The sequence below is a fragment of the Balaenoptera ricei genome, chromosome 9 (genome assembly GCF_028023285.1).
Source record: "Balaenoptera ricei isolate mBalRic1 chromosome 9, mBalRic1.hap2, whole genome shotgun sequence".
In the NCBI taxonomy this organism is placed as follows: domain Eukaryota; kingdom Metazoa; phylum Chordata; class Mammalia; order Artiodactyla; family Balaenopteridae; genus Balaenoptera; species Balaenoptera ricei.
In genome coordinates, this window is record NC_082647.1 from 99,054,335 (window position 1) to 99,071,005 (window position 16,671).

At 41.6% G+C, this 16,671-nt stretch overlaps 1 protein-coding gene across 1 annotated transcript in view; it reads right to left on the reverse strand.

The window, feature by feature from the left end:
- Positions 1-16,671, reverse strand: part of LAMB4 (laminin subunit beta 4) — a 112,110-nt gene that overhangs the window by 38,664 nt on the left and 56,775 nt on the right. The window contains 9 exon segments of the mRNA XM_059932538.1: positions 4,387-4,604; positions 5,454-5,476; positions 5,478-5,592; positions 5,595-5,675; positions 7,142-7,299; positions 7,743-7,790; positions 7,792-7,951; positions 9,402-9,545; positions 11,090-11,267. Of these exon segments, the coding sequence (XP_059788521.1) occupies positions 4,387-4,604; positions 5,454-5,476; positions 5,478-5,592; positions 5,595-5,675; positions 7,142-7,299; positions 7,743-7,790; positions 7,792-7,951; positions 9,402-9,545; positions 11,090-11,267 (1,125 nt within the window).

Sequence of the window (16,671 nt, forward strand, 5' to 3'; positions counted from 1 at the left end):
CAGGAGAAAAATATAAAATCAAATCACTATTGTTGTGGTCCTAGGTTATACCTGACCAAGGCTGCTTACCCAATGACAACTCCAGAAGTAGCTGGATTCATAAAGTGACTGCGTCTACTAAGCTTCTACCTATTTTTGGAGTAACCACTGGCTTCTACTCAAATATAAGGAATTATGGGAGCTTGTTGCCATATTGTCTTTGTTGGGCAATGCTGTCTTACGTTGATGCAGAATCTGCTCCTTGTAACTTGTTCCCATTGTTCTGAGTCCAGTCTTAAGGAAATTGCACAAAACAGGCAGCCTCCCTCTTCCCACTTACAGTCCATCTCCCAACTAGAGGTGGCCATTCTCAACTTGCATATGCTTTGTTTCTTTAAGCCAACCACCCCTAAGACTTCATCACAAAATACCATGGTTCTATCCATTATCCTTGCTGTCTTCCTTTGGACACATACTAGTTTGTCAATACAATGTTTAAAATATGATACTCAGAAATGAGAATGATGTTCCTGGAAGCCATCTGGCCATATAGAGGACAATAGGACAACGGCCGCCCTGGAGCTGGGCATGGCACGCCCAATCCCCTCTTTGGCAGCCCAGCCACACCACTGGCTCACTTGAAGCATGCACTCAAAATCCCTCAGATGTTTTTCTCACAATAGCTCCAAGTTATTACTCCCACCCTGTATTTATGCAGTGGATTTAAAAAACCCAATTGCAAAACTTTATTTTTAACCCATTGACATGTCATCTTCTTGTTGCCAGCCAACAAGACAGGCTGTTAAAATATCTTGTCTCTTGTTTTGTCTTGATCACATTAACTTATAACTTTATAATATCTGCAAATTTGATAAGCATGTTTCCCCAACTCCATCTAAACTGTTGATGAAAATATTGGACAGCACATTTGGATCTCTCTGTGAGAATGCACTAGGGACCACCTACTGGCTGACAGAGAGACATTTATCAGTAGTTGTTTAAACAGCTGGAAATCTAAATGTCCACATGTCTCTTCTATACTCCAATGAAAGTGTTTCCTGATTGTAAAGAGCAAACTTCCCCAAGGAATCCCCTATGGACCAGATGACCGCAAATACCCTTGTCATAAGGGGGTCTTTGGTTAAACCAACACCATCTGCTTTTCAGCTTTGTAGATTTCCCTTAGCCTCCATGACTGAACTCTTGTCTCTGTCAAGTCCTGCTACAAATATGCTTCCCAAAAGGTCTAAGAAGTATGCCAGACAGTGATGTCATGAGCATTAGGAGTTCCTCATGAATTAGGAAGCCATGCAGTGTGTAGAGATCTACCAATTTGTTCCATGGTTGGTGGCTGCAGGTGTGAGGAGTGAAGAGGAACATATAAAATAGGCATGGTCCCCTAGTGCCCAGATCTTGGTTTCTAATACCATTCTCCAATAAAAGGAACCAGCCCTCCTTAAAGAAATGGCTGATTCTAGGATGGGGCAGGAAATACACAAGATGAGCTTAGAGCATCTTGCAGTGCAGAAAGTAAGGAAGTACTTAAAAACAAACAAACAAACAATAATATGTCAAATGCATACAGAAGCCAACTGAAAGAGCTCCCCATGACCAAAGCTGGAAAAACTTGAATAACAAAATTAAGTAGTGCTGGATTATAACTCAAAGCATAGTACAAATATCCTGAGTCCACTGATATTAAAAAATGATTGAGGGACTTCCCTGGTGGCACAGTGGTTAAGAATCTGCCTGCCAATGCAGGGGACATGGGTTCGATCCCCGGTTCGGGAAGATCCCACATGCCGTGGAGCAACTAAGCCCATGTGCCACAACTACTGAGCCTGCGCTCTAGAGCCCACGAGCCACAACTACTGAGCCCGCACGCCACAACTACCGAGCCCGCACGCCACAACTACCAAAGCCCACATGCCTAGAGCCCGAGCTCCACAACAAGAGAAGCCACCGCAAAGAGAAGCCCGTGCACCACAAAGAAGAGTAGCCAACACTCACCGCAACTAGAGAAAGCCCACACGCAGCAATGAAGACCCAAAGCAGCCAAAAATAAATAAGTTTATTTTAAAAAATGATTGAAAAAATGAAGAAATGGGGGACAACAGACAAATCTCCAGTGCAGAAGAATTCCAAATAATTTATGGAGATACTCTGCCCTCAAAGAGACAGAGCATAACTGTCCATTCCTTAAGTGTGGACTGTGTTTAGTGACTTCCCCCCAAGGAGTACAGTATGGAAAGGAGAAGGGTCGCTTTACAGTAGAGAAATGACACACACTGCTTCAGCCAGGTGATCAAGATTCAGGTCAACAGTGATCAGTCATGTAAATAGTATGTACCCTTGATGTGATGTGATGAGAATAGCGCTTTACCTCTATGGTCTTCTTCTCAATACTCATAATCCAAGTCTCATCGTGAGGAAAACATCAGACAAATTTGAATTGAAGTACATTTTACAAAATACTCCTCAAAACTGTTAAGGTCATCAAAAATAAGGAAAGTCGGGCTTCCCTGGTGGTGCAGTGGTTGAGAATCCGCCTGCCAATGCAGGGGACACGGGTTCGAGCCCTGGTCTGGGAAGATCCCACATGCCGCGGAGCGACTAGGCCCGTGAGCCACAATTGCTGAGCCTGCGCGTCTGGAGCCTGTGCTCCGCAACAAGAGAGGCCGCGATAGTGAGAGGCCTGCACACCGTGATGAAGAGTGGCCCCCACTTGCTGCAACTAGAGAAAGCCCTCGCACAGAAACGAAGACCCAACACAGCCAAAAATAAATAAAATTTAAAAAATAAAACAAAAAAACCAAAAACTTAAAAAAAAAAAAAATAAGGAAAGTCTAAGAAACTGTCACAACCAAGAGGAACTTGAGGAAACATGATGACTAAATGTAATGTGGCGTACTGGATAAGGTCTTGAAACAGAAAAAGGATATTAGGTAAAAAAAACTAAGGACATCTGAATATATTATGGACATTAGTTAATGATAATGTATCAACACTGATTCATTAAGGACAAATGTTCCACCCTAATGTAAACATGAATAACAGAGGAAAGTGGGTGTGGGGTACCTCTTCTCTATGTTCACAACTTTTCTGTAAACCTAAGTCTATTCTAATATAAACATTTATTAAGGGAAAAAAGGTCATTGTGTGCATTGTGTGGGTATGGGTTGGAGTAGGGAGGGTTGGAGAGAGAGAAAAAGAGAAGGGAAAACACATTCAATATATAAGAACTACCTTCAAAAGTTTACTTGTGGGGCTTCCCTGGTGGCGCAGTGGTTAAGAATCCGCCTGCCAATGCAGGGGACACGGGTTCGAGCCCTGGTCTGGGAAGATCCCACATGCCGCAGAGCAACTGGGCCCGTGCGCCACAATTACTGAGCCTGTGTGTCTGGAGCCTGTGCTCCGCAACAGGAGAGGCCGCGATAGTGAGAGGCCCGCGCACCGCGATGAAGAGTGGCCCCCGCTTGCCGCAACTAGAGAAAGCCCTCGCACAGAAACGAAGACCCAACACAGCCATAAATAAAAACAAATAAATAAATAAATAATTTAAAAAAAATAATTAAAAAAAAAAAAAAAAAAAGTTTACTTGTACAAAATTTGGCCTTTGAATAAGTTGAACAGTGGAGCTGAAATTGGAGGTGAGCCATACTTATTAGTCAGGAAGACTCCAGCTTCTGAAATGAGCATTTTGATTCCAATTAAACCCTAATCCCTGTTTTGTGGATTGGACTCTAAAATTTCTTGTCATTGTTTTACCCTTCTTCCTGCATCTCTACTAATGTAAAAGTGTTTCAAAGAATACATTTATCAAGCCAAAAAACCCTAATCATGACATTGTTTTCTCCATAAATAATGTTAATATTCTTTTTAAAAAATTTCATGCTCATTATTTTATTGACTGAAAATCACATGTGCAGTTAAGTAGTGTTAACTGTATATTAAACAATAAAGATTTGCTCCTAGGCTGCATTCTTTAGAAACAATTGCTGCTGGTCCGGTAGCTATAAGATAAATAAGATAAATTAAATAAGAAGACATCTTATTTAACCATCTGTAAAGCAACTGGTGAGCTGCAGGGAATAACAGCTTGATTTTTTAAAATGGAATTATGGATTCTGAAGGAACCCGTTAACTTTCATTCTGATTCATAATCAATTCCAATTAATGATGGATTTCTAGGGGCTTGCCTATGCTTACACATATGAAACAGTGAAAGAGAAGGTGGTCTGTGTTTCATTCCTTGATAAATGCAGACTCCGCCCCCATATAAGTCCAATCCTATCTAAAAACACTGATGAACAGCAGTATGTAAAGAAAACATTCTTTACATATTTAGAAAGCATGTCTCCCCATCACATCTCACTTTGACACCACAGGAAATTGAAAGTCTCTTGCCTGGTCACAGTGTCTATTGAGTGAGGTCCAGGGGTCACAATCGCATGGCTGACATCATCTGCCGGCGATGACATTCCAGCATCCATCAGCACAATGGTCACAGGCCCGGCCTGTGACATTGGGCATACAAGGGCATGTGCCAGTGTCAGGGTCACAGAGGCAAGCTCCTCCGCCAGGGGGACACTCAGAGGGACTCATGCCGGAAGGATGACAGGAAAACCCTGGGAGCACAGGGCCAACGTTGGGGGGTAAATCCGTGATAACGTCATCAACAACCCCTGCAAACAACTTACTAGAGTGGAGGCATCATTTCTTTAAAAGACTCAAGGAAGAAACATCTTACAGTAGAACAGAATTTATCAAGGAATCTAAGTAGGTTGAACCCATTCAAATGTTTTTGATCTCCCCAAAATGCAATTTCCTATGGTTCTACCTACTACTACATTCCAAGAGCTCACAATTAGGATAAACGAAAGTCTCACTTTTTCCTCACGCCACTCACCAAAGTTCCACTTATGTCAACAATCCAGAAACAAACTGACTTGGGTGAACTGAAATAATTAAAATATCTCCTAAAAATGAGTATATTCCTCCTCTTTCTTCATCATAGAATTAAACCCTTGTCCTCTTCTACATCAGTGATTTTCCTATTTGTACATTAAGTCACTTGACGAGCCGGTTACCAGGCAGATTCCTGGGCCCGGCTCCCAGAGATTCAGTTCTGCGGGTCTGAGGCACGGCCCAGGAATCTGCATATTGATATCACACCCCCATCCCCAGGCGGCTCTGGTACAGTGCACAGTAGTCCACACTCTGAGAAACAAGGTTCCGAATCCACTAAGGCACGTGTTGAAGAAAACAGTCACAGAAGGCAAACTACTAACACCAGTGAGTACTCTGCAGCTGCGTGTGCACTGCACCTGTTTCTGCTGCTGAGCTCAGGATGTCACAGCCCATCACCCTGTGGGCACTGGCACTACTGGCCTAACTGAAATAAGTACAGGAGTTGCCACCACAGTTACGAGCTGCCACATCCCGCCCCCGCCCCCCGGGGAGCTTTGCAGACTTTCTCCTACAGGTTTGATTGAGGGCCAAAGTAACCTGGGCTGCAGAGCTGGCAGCTGGGGCCTTGAGTGTTGTGCAGGCATTTAAGGCCCTCCCCCGTGACTGGGCTGCAGGATTCTGGGTCAGTTACATCAATGTGCTGTTGCAGGCACAAGGTCGGCAGGGTGCTCCCGAAATTCTTGCATTTCCATAGAAACCAGCAGAGCATTCTCCACACTGCACACCTGAAAGAAGGGGAGGGGAAAAGGGAATGAGACGAGGGGTGTGTGTGTGTGTGTGTGTGTGTGTGTGTGTGTGTGTGTGTGCTGGGGGAGGGATATGGAGACTGATGTGGATAATTGGACTCCTCTGGGGATAATGAGAGGTCACACATTTGGGATGAATATGGAAAAGTGTTCTAAATTAAGACAGAACATTCATTTAAATTTATTCCATTCAGAGAAAAAAAAGATTATTTGGATTTTAAAAGCCCTTGGTGAAGAATGGACTCTCTTAAAAAACTACAGAGTTGTGAGTGCAGGATTCCTGGGTCATCGTATAACCGGGATCACCCCAAAGGCCTCCAGACCCAAAGCTAATCTCAGCCCCTGTTTTCCGAGGCGGGGGAGCACCCCAACCCTCACCTGGTCCTAGAGGTGAAACAGCAGCAGCCTGAGATAATGTGCCTGGAAGTGAAGAGGGGTGAGTAATTGTCTTGATGTGTGGGCCCTTGAGGGTGTTTTTGTATTAGCCTTCATTAAGACACCTTGAGGGTGTCTCCATTAAGGATGATGGAGAAACCATTCCCATCTCTCCTACACTCTACCCTTTCAATCACGGGGCAACTGCCATTGTTTAGGTGCCCAAATCATGGGTCCACCTTCCATGTTTTGGTTCATTCCATTTAGAAATGGTCTCATAGCCCAACTGTGGTCTCAGTTCTTAACAACTGACCAACCAAGCCAGAGTGCACATGGAGAAGAGGCTATAAGAATTAACTAGAGACACGTGTAACCTTAGACATAACAAATAAGAAAAAAAAATGGCCATGTAATTTATCATGATGTTAATTATCGTTGAAGAAAATAATAATGCCATATTTTCTATTATGATTCAATCAAGTAGACTTTATAATTTTTTTCCTTGTTTGCACTACATGTTTACACTTATGCTTAAACTCTTCAAAATAAAATTTTTGATTGAAGGACAGACACAAATATTGAATTAATTTAGGCAGTATCTGTATAATGCCCAAACTGGTGCTTCAAAACATCTGAAAAAATCAGTTATATCTGTGAAATACCAGTCAAATTGATTACTTGGAATTATATAAAGAAAGCATTTGACTGATTAATTCTTAACTTTTAAATTATGTTATATGTTTATATATACATATATAATTTAATCACATATGTATCTTACTTAATGAGCCATTATTTTATTTAAAAAAATTAATTTGATTTGAACTTATTTGGTCAGTTTTCTAGAACATTATTTAAAAACAATTGTAGCTCAGTGAAATGATTTTTTGTCATTGGTTTTGAATCATTCAAATTCTTTATTCAGTAAAGTAGCAATTTACCAAATTGTGTCTTCTTACTATTAACTTATATCCTATACCACTCATTTGGCAGATAAACTATGAACATGTTATCATTTTTTAGATATCAATGTGGGATAAGAAAAAACCATCATGAACTATACTGCATACCTGCATAACCTTGAAGACAATTGCAGATTACATCTGAGCTCCAAGGATTCTGATAACAGGAATGGGCAAAATACTGATTGCTTGAGGGAATATCTGGACACAGGCAAGGACGGCAGGACTGTCCTGAAGAAGGATTTCCATGGTAACCATCCATGCATCTGTCAAGGCAATTTTTTACTAAAATGTTACCAGGAAAAGCTCACATTAGCCAATGTGGATTTGCTATGCTTTAGGACAGTGCAACTCTCAAAATTCAATATTTTTAGAAGATGCTCATTTGCTCTGTAAAAGGGTTTTTTTGCTTCATATTGAAAGTTCCATGGTTTAGTCATTAAACTCAATATAAAAGCACCTAATTTACATGCACATTTTAGGACTATAAAAAGCAAGGTGCCAGGCAAATGCCTGTTATTGATTTACTTAGACACTGCTTGGCTCATAACAAGATTTTGAAGGATGATAAACTGATGCTCTATCTTCCTCGCCCATAGTCATCACTCTACACTTAAATACTGTTGATTCTCTACTCAATGGTCCTTCAGATAATGTTGTGAAATCAGAACAAAAGAACAAAAAATAAGAGTGCATATGAATTCCATACCTTTCACAGTTTCTCCCAGTTGTAAAACCTCCACAACTGAAGCATGACAGAGAACCCATTACAAAGGAAGGGGCGGCAGTTAGGAAATCCAAAATAGCCCTCCAGGCACCGATCACAATAGCAGCCAGCTACCTCTCCATGGCAGGGGCACCGTCCTGTTACTTGGTCACATACAGTGTTCTCTGAGCCTTGAGGGTGGCAGTGACATGCTGGATAAAGCAAAGAGAAGCCTGTTGGGGTCGGGGAGGGGGGCAGTGGTGTGCTGGTGAAAGAGTTACAGTTCTGATTTCACAATCTCTAATTTACCGTATCAATCCTATCAAGGTGAATAAACTGAGTGTATACAGTGCTTAGAATAGAGCCTGGCATGTACAGAGAACCAGGTAAAAATATTTGTTAAATAAGAATTCACTGATTCAATCAACAGAATGTTGTGGACAACTGGTTTTTTTTTTTTTTTTTGAGGTATAACTGACATACGACATTATATTAGTTTCAAGTGTACCACATAATGATTCAATATTTGTATGTATTGCAAAATGATCACCACTGTAAGTCTAGTTAACATCCATCACCATAGTTACAATTTTTTTTCTTCTGATGAGAACTTTTAAGATCTATTCTCTTAGCAACTTTCAAATATACAATACAGTCTTATTAACTATAGTCACCATGCTGTACATTACATCCCCGTGACTTATTTATTCTATAACTGGAAGTTTGTACCTTTTGACCCCCCCCTTCACTCATTTCGTTCACCCACCACCCTCGCCACTGGCAAACACCAGTCTATTGGTGCTCTATACCTATGGGCTTGTTTTTTTGTTTTCTGTTCGTTTTAGATTCCACATATAAGTGAGATTATCCAGTATTTGTCTTTCTCTGACTTATTCACTTAGCATACTGCACTCAAGGTTTATCCATGTTGTTGCAAATGGCAATATCCTCTTCATTTTTATGGCTGAATAGTATTCCACTGCATGTATATACCACATTTTCTGTAATCATTCATCTGTTGGTGGAAACTTAGATTGTTTCCATATCTTGGCTATTGTAAATAATGCTGCAATGAACATGATAGTGCAAATATCTTTTTGTGTTAGTGTTTTCATTTTCTTCAGATAAATACCCAGAAGCAAAATTGCTGGATCATATGGTAGTTCTTTTAAATTTTTTGAGGAACCTCCATACTGTTTTCCATAGTGGCTGCACCAATTTACATTCCCACCAACAGTGTAGGAGGGTCCCCTTTTCTCCACATCCCAATCTCATTGTTTTAGCCTTTCCAGCCACCGGGCTTATGCACCAGATGTTAAAGCTGGGTTTACACAGCCAACTCCATGGTGTCCTCACATCCTCCCTGGACTACCATCTATCTGATACAAACTGAAAGCTCCCTGAAGCATGGACCATGTTTTTTTTTATCATCACTCATGTTTTCTAATAGAGCTCTGTACACAGTCAGTGCCCACTGAATGGAAGAATAAAGTATAGCGGAAAAACATTCAGTATATTTTATCTACATAGACAAGACAATCTGAATAATGAAGCCAAATTCCTAATCCCTCCCCTTTTCAACTCCCCACATTGATTTTCCTGCCTTTAAAACTCCAAGGTTGAGAACACGTGCGTTTCCCCCCTCTGGCTTTCGCTACGTACAGTGACAGCCGTGATGCCCCAGACTGTAGCTTCCTGTTGAGCACGTGTCACAGCAGCGGCCGGTCACACGAGGCTTACACTGGCCCTGGCCCTCCAGTCAGCTGCAGTTGGGTCCCACTGAGCCCTGTGGTTGACAGTTGCAGGCTGCAGGGAACAAAACAAGTTAGAGGCAAAGGAAGAGACAGAGAAGCACTCCGTCCTATTAGTGGCTCTAGTTCATGCCTTTCTCATTTGTTACCTCTAATCCTTAACTCCCTCATCTGTTAACTGGGGATAATATACGATATACCTCCTGGGATTATAAGGATTAAAGACAATCATGCCTGTGAAGTACTTAGAATAGTGTTTGGCGCCTGTAAGTGCTCAATAAACACTACTTAACAAACATCACTTAGCAATGAACATTACTTAACAAGTTACTGAAAGGCTTAAAATAAATTGCTCCAATCATTAATTGTTCCAATGTAATTATTATTTCTTCAATCCCTGATGATCCGTGTTGGTGCTGGATTATACCTTTCATTTCCCTTGTTCCATATCTTTCATGAGATTGCAGGCATCCCCAAAGCCAGAGTCCTGCACGGAGAAAGCATCTGTCTGGAACTTGGGAAGCCCAGACTCTCCTGGTGGCTGTCATGCTATAGCAGTGATTCTCAACTAGGGGGAGCTTTTGCCCCCCAGGGGGACATATGACAAAGTTTGGGGACATTTTTGGATGTCACAGCTGAGGGGAGGGTGCTACTGGTATCAGGTGGATAGAGGGTAGGGTTGGTGCTAAACGTCCTACCATGCAAAGGACAGCAACCCCTCCCCAGTGAACTCTTACCCAGCCCTAAGTTTTAAAAGTGCTGAGGGTGAGAAGCCCACTCTATAGCTTAGTGAAATGGGCAAGTTACCTTATGTTTTGGACCCAACAGTCTCATTTATTAAATGAAGGTTTAGGGATGAAAGAAGTTGTTTAAAGTTCATTCCAGGATTCCAAAGAAATATTTTAGGACCATTGTTCCAGGAATCTGGCATCCCCAAGCGACTGCCAGGCTCCTCTTTTATACACTTCTTGTACTGCGAGTTATGATTCCAACACATGGACAGACTGCTCTGTGTACCTAATCATCGGGCAGTTGGTATCTACATTGGCTGGTAGGAGTAGATACTAAAATACATTAGATCATTTCACTCCTGTTCCTAAAAGCCGTTGTACAGATAGTGGTGATTCGGTAGAGCCAGTGAAACAGATACTCAGGGACTTTCCTGGTGGTGCAGTGGTTAAGAATCCGCCTGCCAATACAGGGACACGGGTTCGATCCCTGGTCCGGGAAGATCCCACATGCCGCGGAGCAAGAAAGCCTGTGCACCACAACTACTGAGCCCACGTGTTGCAACTACTGAAGCCCACACACCCTAGAACCCATGCACCGCAACTACTGAGCCTGTGAGCCACAACTACTGAAGCCTGCAGGCCTAGAGGCCGTGCTCTGCAACAACAGAAGTCACCACAATGAGAAGCCCACACACCGCAATGAAGAGTAGCCCCCGCTTACCACAACTAGAGAAAGCCCGCATGCAGCAACGAAGACCCAACGCAGCTAAATGAATACATACATACATACATACATACATACATACATACATACTTACTAAGGCAATTTCCATTAAAAAAAAAAAAAAAAAACCAAACAGATACTCACCCACGGCCCCGTTTTGCAGCCTGGCAGACAAACTGGCTATAAGCCTTTCACATGCTCCAGGGAGCACCTGAGGTCCCACTGCCGAGGCAATTTCAACACAGTTGTGCAGCTGATATTCATCTAAATCCTGCTTGCTGCAGAAATTCTCCAATGAGTTGATTTGGGGAATAAGACCAACCTTTTGAAATAATGCGAAAAGAAGACTTATGTTCAAAACTGTCCTCTATTCAAGATTCCAGTTACTAAAAAAAAAAGTTAGATCTGTGAGAATCGTGGTTGAAAAGAGACTCAATTCCATCCTTTCAATTGCATATGACTGAAGATTTTAAGATTTTCAATTTATTTAAGAAATCTTTAAATATTTACATTTATTGACTTACGGCAAAGAAAATAAGGTTTTATCTTTTTATTACTATATTTTTTACTTGCTAATCAATTTGTCTTAGATTTGAAAGAGTTTTAACTAGGCTACTTGTGATAGATTAAGAAATTATGGCTTACACATAGCACAGGGAGATCAGCTCCGTGCTTTGTGACCCCCTAGAGGGGTGGGATAGGGAGGGTGGGAGGGAGACACAAGAGGGAGGAAATATGGGGATAGATGTATATGTATAGATGATTCACTCTGTTATAAAGCAGAAACTAACACACCATTGTAAAGCAATTATACTCCAATAAAGATGTTAAAAAAAAAAGAAATTATGGCTTAGACGTTGCATTCTGTAGTATTACTGTGGAACTCTAAAACTCTCCTTTAGAAAGTTTTATCTTTTTCAATTACATATGAACAGTGCTGTTCTACATCAAACTATCTGCCTCTTGGAGATTCACAGTACAGATTAACATATTAAACCGCTGAGGAGTACTGCAAGAAAGACACTGTTTGTTTTTATTGAAGTATAGTTGATTTACAACATGTTAGTTTCAGGTGTACAGCCCAGTGATTCAGTTTCCATTCTGCTAACCCCCAACCTCTCAGCTCAGTGGTTCTCAATATGAGAGGTACCCACCCCAGGGAGCATTTTAGAAATTCCAAGGGGTGATTTTGGTTGTCATGGCTACTAGGTGAGGTGTGTTACTGGCATTTAGTGGGTGGGGATCAGACATGCTAGACATTCTCACAACAAGGAAAATCATCGCATGTCTCCGACAGCTTTTGAATATTTCACTGAACATCCATGAAGGAGGATTCCGTGCTTATAATTATGAGTTGAAAACCTTACTCTGTGTTTTTAAAACACGTTAAACATGTTTACAACACACCTGCTTGCATGGCTATCTCGTATGTAGTCAATCTACGTGTTTGAGCATCTCTGTACTTCAGTATGTCTCCCGGTGTGTTCATGTCGGTAGACGTATGTATTGAAGTACATATTATTTCTTCATAAATTACTTCCCTTTTACTGTGTTTGCACATAACATTGATATTATTTGGAAGTTATGTGTGCAGGTCGGCTCTAATGCCTGTGAATTTCATTGCAGGGTAGGAAAGAGGGTTACAAAGTATCAATATTTGTAATAAAAAGGGAAGGTTGGGGGCCCGCTAGACTTCCGAGATGGCCCACACTGTCTGTGGAGTGTTTCTCCCAGGGCTGCTCTCACTTTCCAAGACGACTCCATGCCCTGGGGCTGCTCTTGCCTTTTGAGATGGACTGCCTCCTGTCTATGAAATGTGTACCTCTCTAAATAAATCTACTTCTAACCAATCACTTTGTCTCTCACTACATTCTTTCAGCAAAGAGACAGGAAGAACCTGAGCTTCAGCAAGTCCTGAGACCAGGTGTGTGATCTCAATTACAAGAGAGTGGGTTCAAGGGGGGAGAAAAAAAAAAAAAAAAGGAAGGTTGAGTCAGATGACATTGAGAGCCACTGTCCGAGCCACACCAAATGACCTGTCACAGTTTCCAGCATCTGTCACACTGTGTTGTCATTTCCTGTGTAACTGCCTGCATCTCCCCTTTAGAGCATCAGCCCCGGCGGGGCAGGGAAGGTGTTGGTCTCGTTTACCCTGTGCCTGCCCAAGTGGTTAATTTACAGTAAATGCTTATTAAAAATTGTGCAGTAAAGAAGTATACATACATTCCTAGTATTGTATCTTTGATATTAAAATGACTCTGCATTCTCCAAACACAAACCAAGCAGGGTGACATCTAGAAGGAAGCCAGATGGGCTAGGCTTGGTGGTGAGGGCAGGCAATCAAGGACAAATTGTTTACAGTTCTTGGTCTGAGCTGGTTTAGAGTTGGCCATTCCTGGCACCAAGCCGATAGAGCAGATGACAAGAGTCCCTGTCTATCAGCGATAGGATTTTGTAATGCCATGACTCACTTCTCCTAGAAACTTCTAAGGGCTTTATGTTTACTAAGTGTCGTCCAACCCATGGTTTAAAAGAAGAATGGCAGTTTTATGTTCTAGAACGCATAATTTATGTTTGACTCTCAGCACATTTTTATGGGCACACACATCATGTAATCAGGGCGACTGAAAAAAAAAACCCAACCATCTCACTCTGCCTGCCAAACAAAAGATATTTGTGTAGAAGGTTGAACAAAGCTTTCCTCTGGTCTTCTTGGTAATGCATCTCAGTCTTAGATGCAAATGTTAATCCGGCTGCAGAGAAGAATGAACTTTGAAAGGGTCAATTCCAAACAATCGAGTATCTTCCCAAAGCGGCAAAACTGCTTTAGTCTGGAATCATAAAACGTGTAACGACTTTCTCCTACTGCCATCCTGGGTCAGGGACCCTAGGGGACATTGCAGGTGCCCTGCCTGGATCTTCCCATCCACCAGCTGCTGTGGCACTGGCTGCTAAAAGCTCACAGCTGTCCCCTTCTCCAGAAAATTGGACCTAGCCACTGTGTCCAGGAGTGAGTGCGCTCTCTGGGGGGTATGGAGAGTGGGGTAGGGCACCTGTAGCTGATGATGACGTGGGCACACAAAGCCCCACCCCTTCGCCTCCAGGTGGAACCAACCCTGTGGTGCAATTCATGCTCCAGGGCTCCCTGGAGACCACATCCTTGCCGGGTTCCTTCCCCTGTCCCCTCCTCGTCCCCTCACTCCTCTTCCCCCGCAAGCATGCCCTCAATAAATCAGGCGAACCTGAGTCCCTGCTTGTAGGAAATCTGACCTAAAATGGGGATCTAGGGCCTCTTCTGGGATTTTGGACAGTTTGCCAAGATCGGGTTGCTCTCTTAATTTTTATTTTGGTTTCAGGGTTTTCATGGCTATCTATAAGGAGAATGATTGCTTGATAATTGACCAAATGGACATATTTATGTTCATTTCAAATTATCCATTTATATTCTGCATCTATCAAACATCATTGCAATGATTTTGTTTACATGCCTGTCTTCTGTGTCAGGCTGAGGACGCTTTGAAGGCAAAAACCAGATTTTACCCCCAGCCCCCAGGAACCAGCACAGTGCCTGGCCCACATACCCTCAGAGAAGCAGTGATGAATGGACAATTTGGATGGATGCATTTAACACAGCATCCAGTGATTATCTTTGGAATTTACAAAGTTTAGAAATATTTAGGACATGGATTTAAAAAGAGGAGTACTGGGCTCTCATAAATTTGAGTTTCATGACTGTTATGATTACAATAATAACATCCCTTGGTGATTACAAATCCTTATTTTCTTCCTTTCCCTTTCTTTACTCTGCCTGGGTTTAGCTTTTTTTCCTGAATTAAACCTGTTGGATTTGAGTCTCTTTCTTTGTAATTCACACGTTGGTCATGAGCACAGTTCTATTTAAAGCTCCTCGGTAGAGAATATGAATTATGTGGATAGGGAAATCATGATAGTTTACATTTCCAATTCAAGAGTTGGTTTCTACTTTTCACTTTAATTCTATTGAATTTCAGAGAAACAATGAATAATTTTTTAGTATGTATCATGTAATTTTTTTTTATAAAGAATTCCAAGATACTCTTTTTTTTTTTTAAAGACACCAATTGTACTTGAACATTTGTTACTTTTTTTTATTTATTTTTGGCTATGTTGGGTCTTTGTTTCTGTGCAAGGGCTTTCTCTAGTTGTGGCAAGCGGGGGCCACTCTTCATCGCGGTGTGCGGGCCTCTCACTATCATGGCCTCTCTTGTTGCGGAGCACAGGCTCCAGACGCTCAGGCTCAGTAGTTGTGGCTCACAGGCCTAGTTGCTCCGCGGCATGTGGGATCTTCCCAGACCAGGGCTCGAACCCGTGTCCCCTGCATTAGCAGGCAGATTCTCAACCACTGCGCCACCAGGGAAGCCCGCAGTATCATGTAATATTTGAGGGCAATATTTGGGACATATTTATATGATATTCAAATTTAACTGGGTACCCTGTATCTTTCTTTCCTCCCTCCCTCCCTCCCTCTCTTTCCTTCCTTCCTTTCTTATATCTTGCAACCTCACCTTTGGTAAAATAATCTTAAAACAATGGCTTTTTTTCATATAAAAGCTGAACTAATTGAATAAAATCTAAGATATACCTGCCTCATACTAAATTCTATAGTAGATGATGAAATTAAAAAGTTCTAGGGTATAAATTAAAAATGTTCAATAGTTAAAAATTGAACTTTAAAGACACAATACAGGCTTCCCTGGTGGCGCAGTGGTTGAGAATCTGCCTGCCAATGCAGTGGATACGGGTTCGAGCCCTGGTCTGGGAAGATCCCACATGCCGCGGAGCAACTGGGCCCGTGAGCCACAATTACTGAGCCTGCGCGTCTGGAGCCTGTGCTCCGCAACAAGAGAGGCAGTGATAGTGAGAGGCCCGCGCACCGCGATGAAGAGTGGCCCCCGCTTGCCGCAACTAGAGAAAGCCCTCGCACAGAAACGAAGACTCAACACAGTCATAAATAAATAAATAAATAAATAAATAAATGAATGAATGAATGTAAAAGTTTAAAAAAAAAAAAAAAAAAAATAAAGACACAATACACAAAATGTGGATATAGCTAATTAAATCAGGGGTTGACAACCTTCCTATAAAAAGCCAGAGAATAAATATTTTGGGCTTTGCGGTCATAAGGTCTCTTGCAAATATTCAACGGTGTCTTTGTACCTTGAAAGCAGTGTAGATAATATGTAAATGAATGGGCATGGCTGTGTTCCAATAAAACTTCATAGGGCCATAATTTGCTAATTAAATCACAATATTAGAAGATTGTTACAAATGTTTAAAAATGCAATTTTAACAAAGCAATTCCATTTTATCCACAAAAGTACTTTAAAAATGTCGCACACAATTCTTTACAATTCTGCTAAAGGTGGAATGAAACTGGCACTTTCATGCATTATTGATGATCCTGAAAATTAATTGACGTATAAATTAATTAATACCTTCCAGATATTAATATGACACATTATTTCAAGAACCATAAAACCTTGGGTAAAGTAGGACTGTATTTCCAAAATTTTAAAAAATATACCAACTACGCAGAGTAGAAAAAATAGAAGTAACTTAAATGACCACAAGTAGGGGAATAAATAAGTAAATTAAGTAAATTTATTCAATGTCCAAACTCTGCCCAGGGACAGGCCTGGGCCTGAAGTTGTGCACAGAGTGAGAGTTTGGAAGGAATGCCTGTGGCC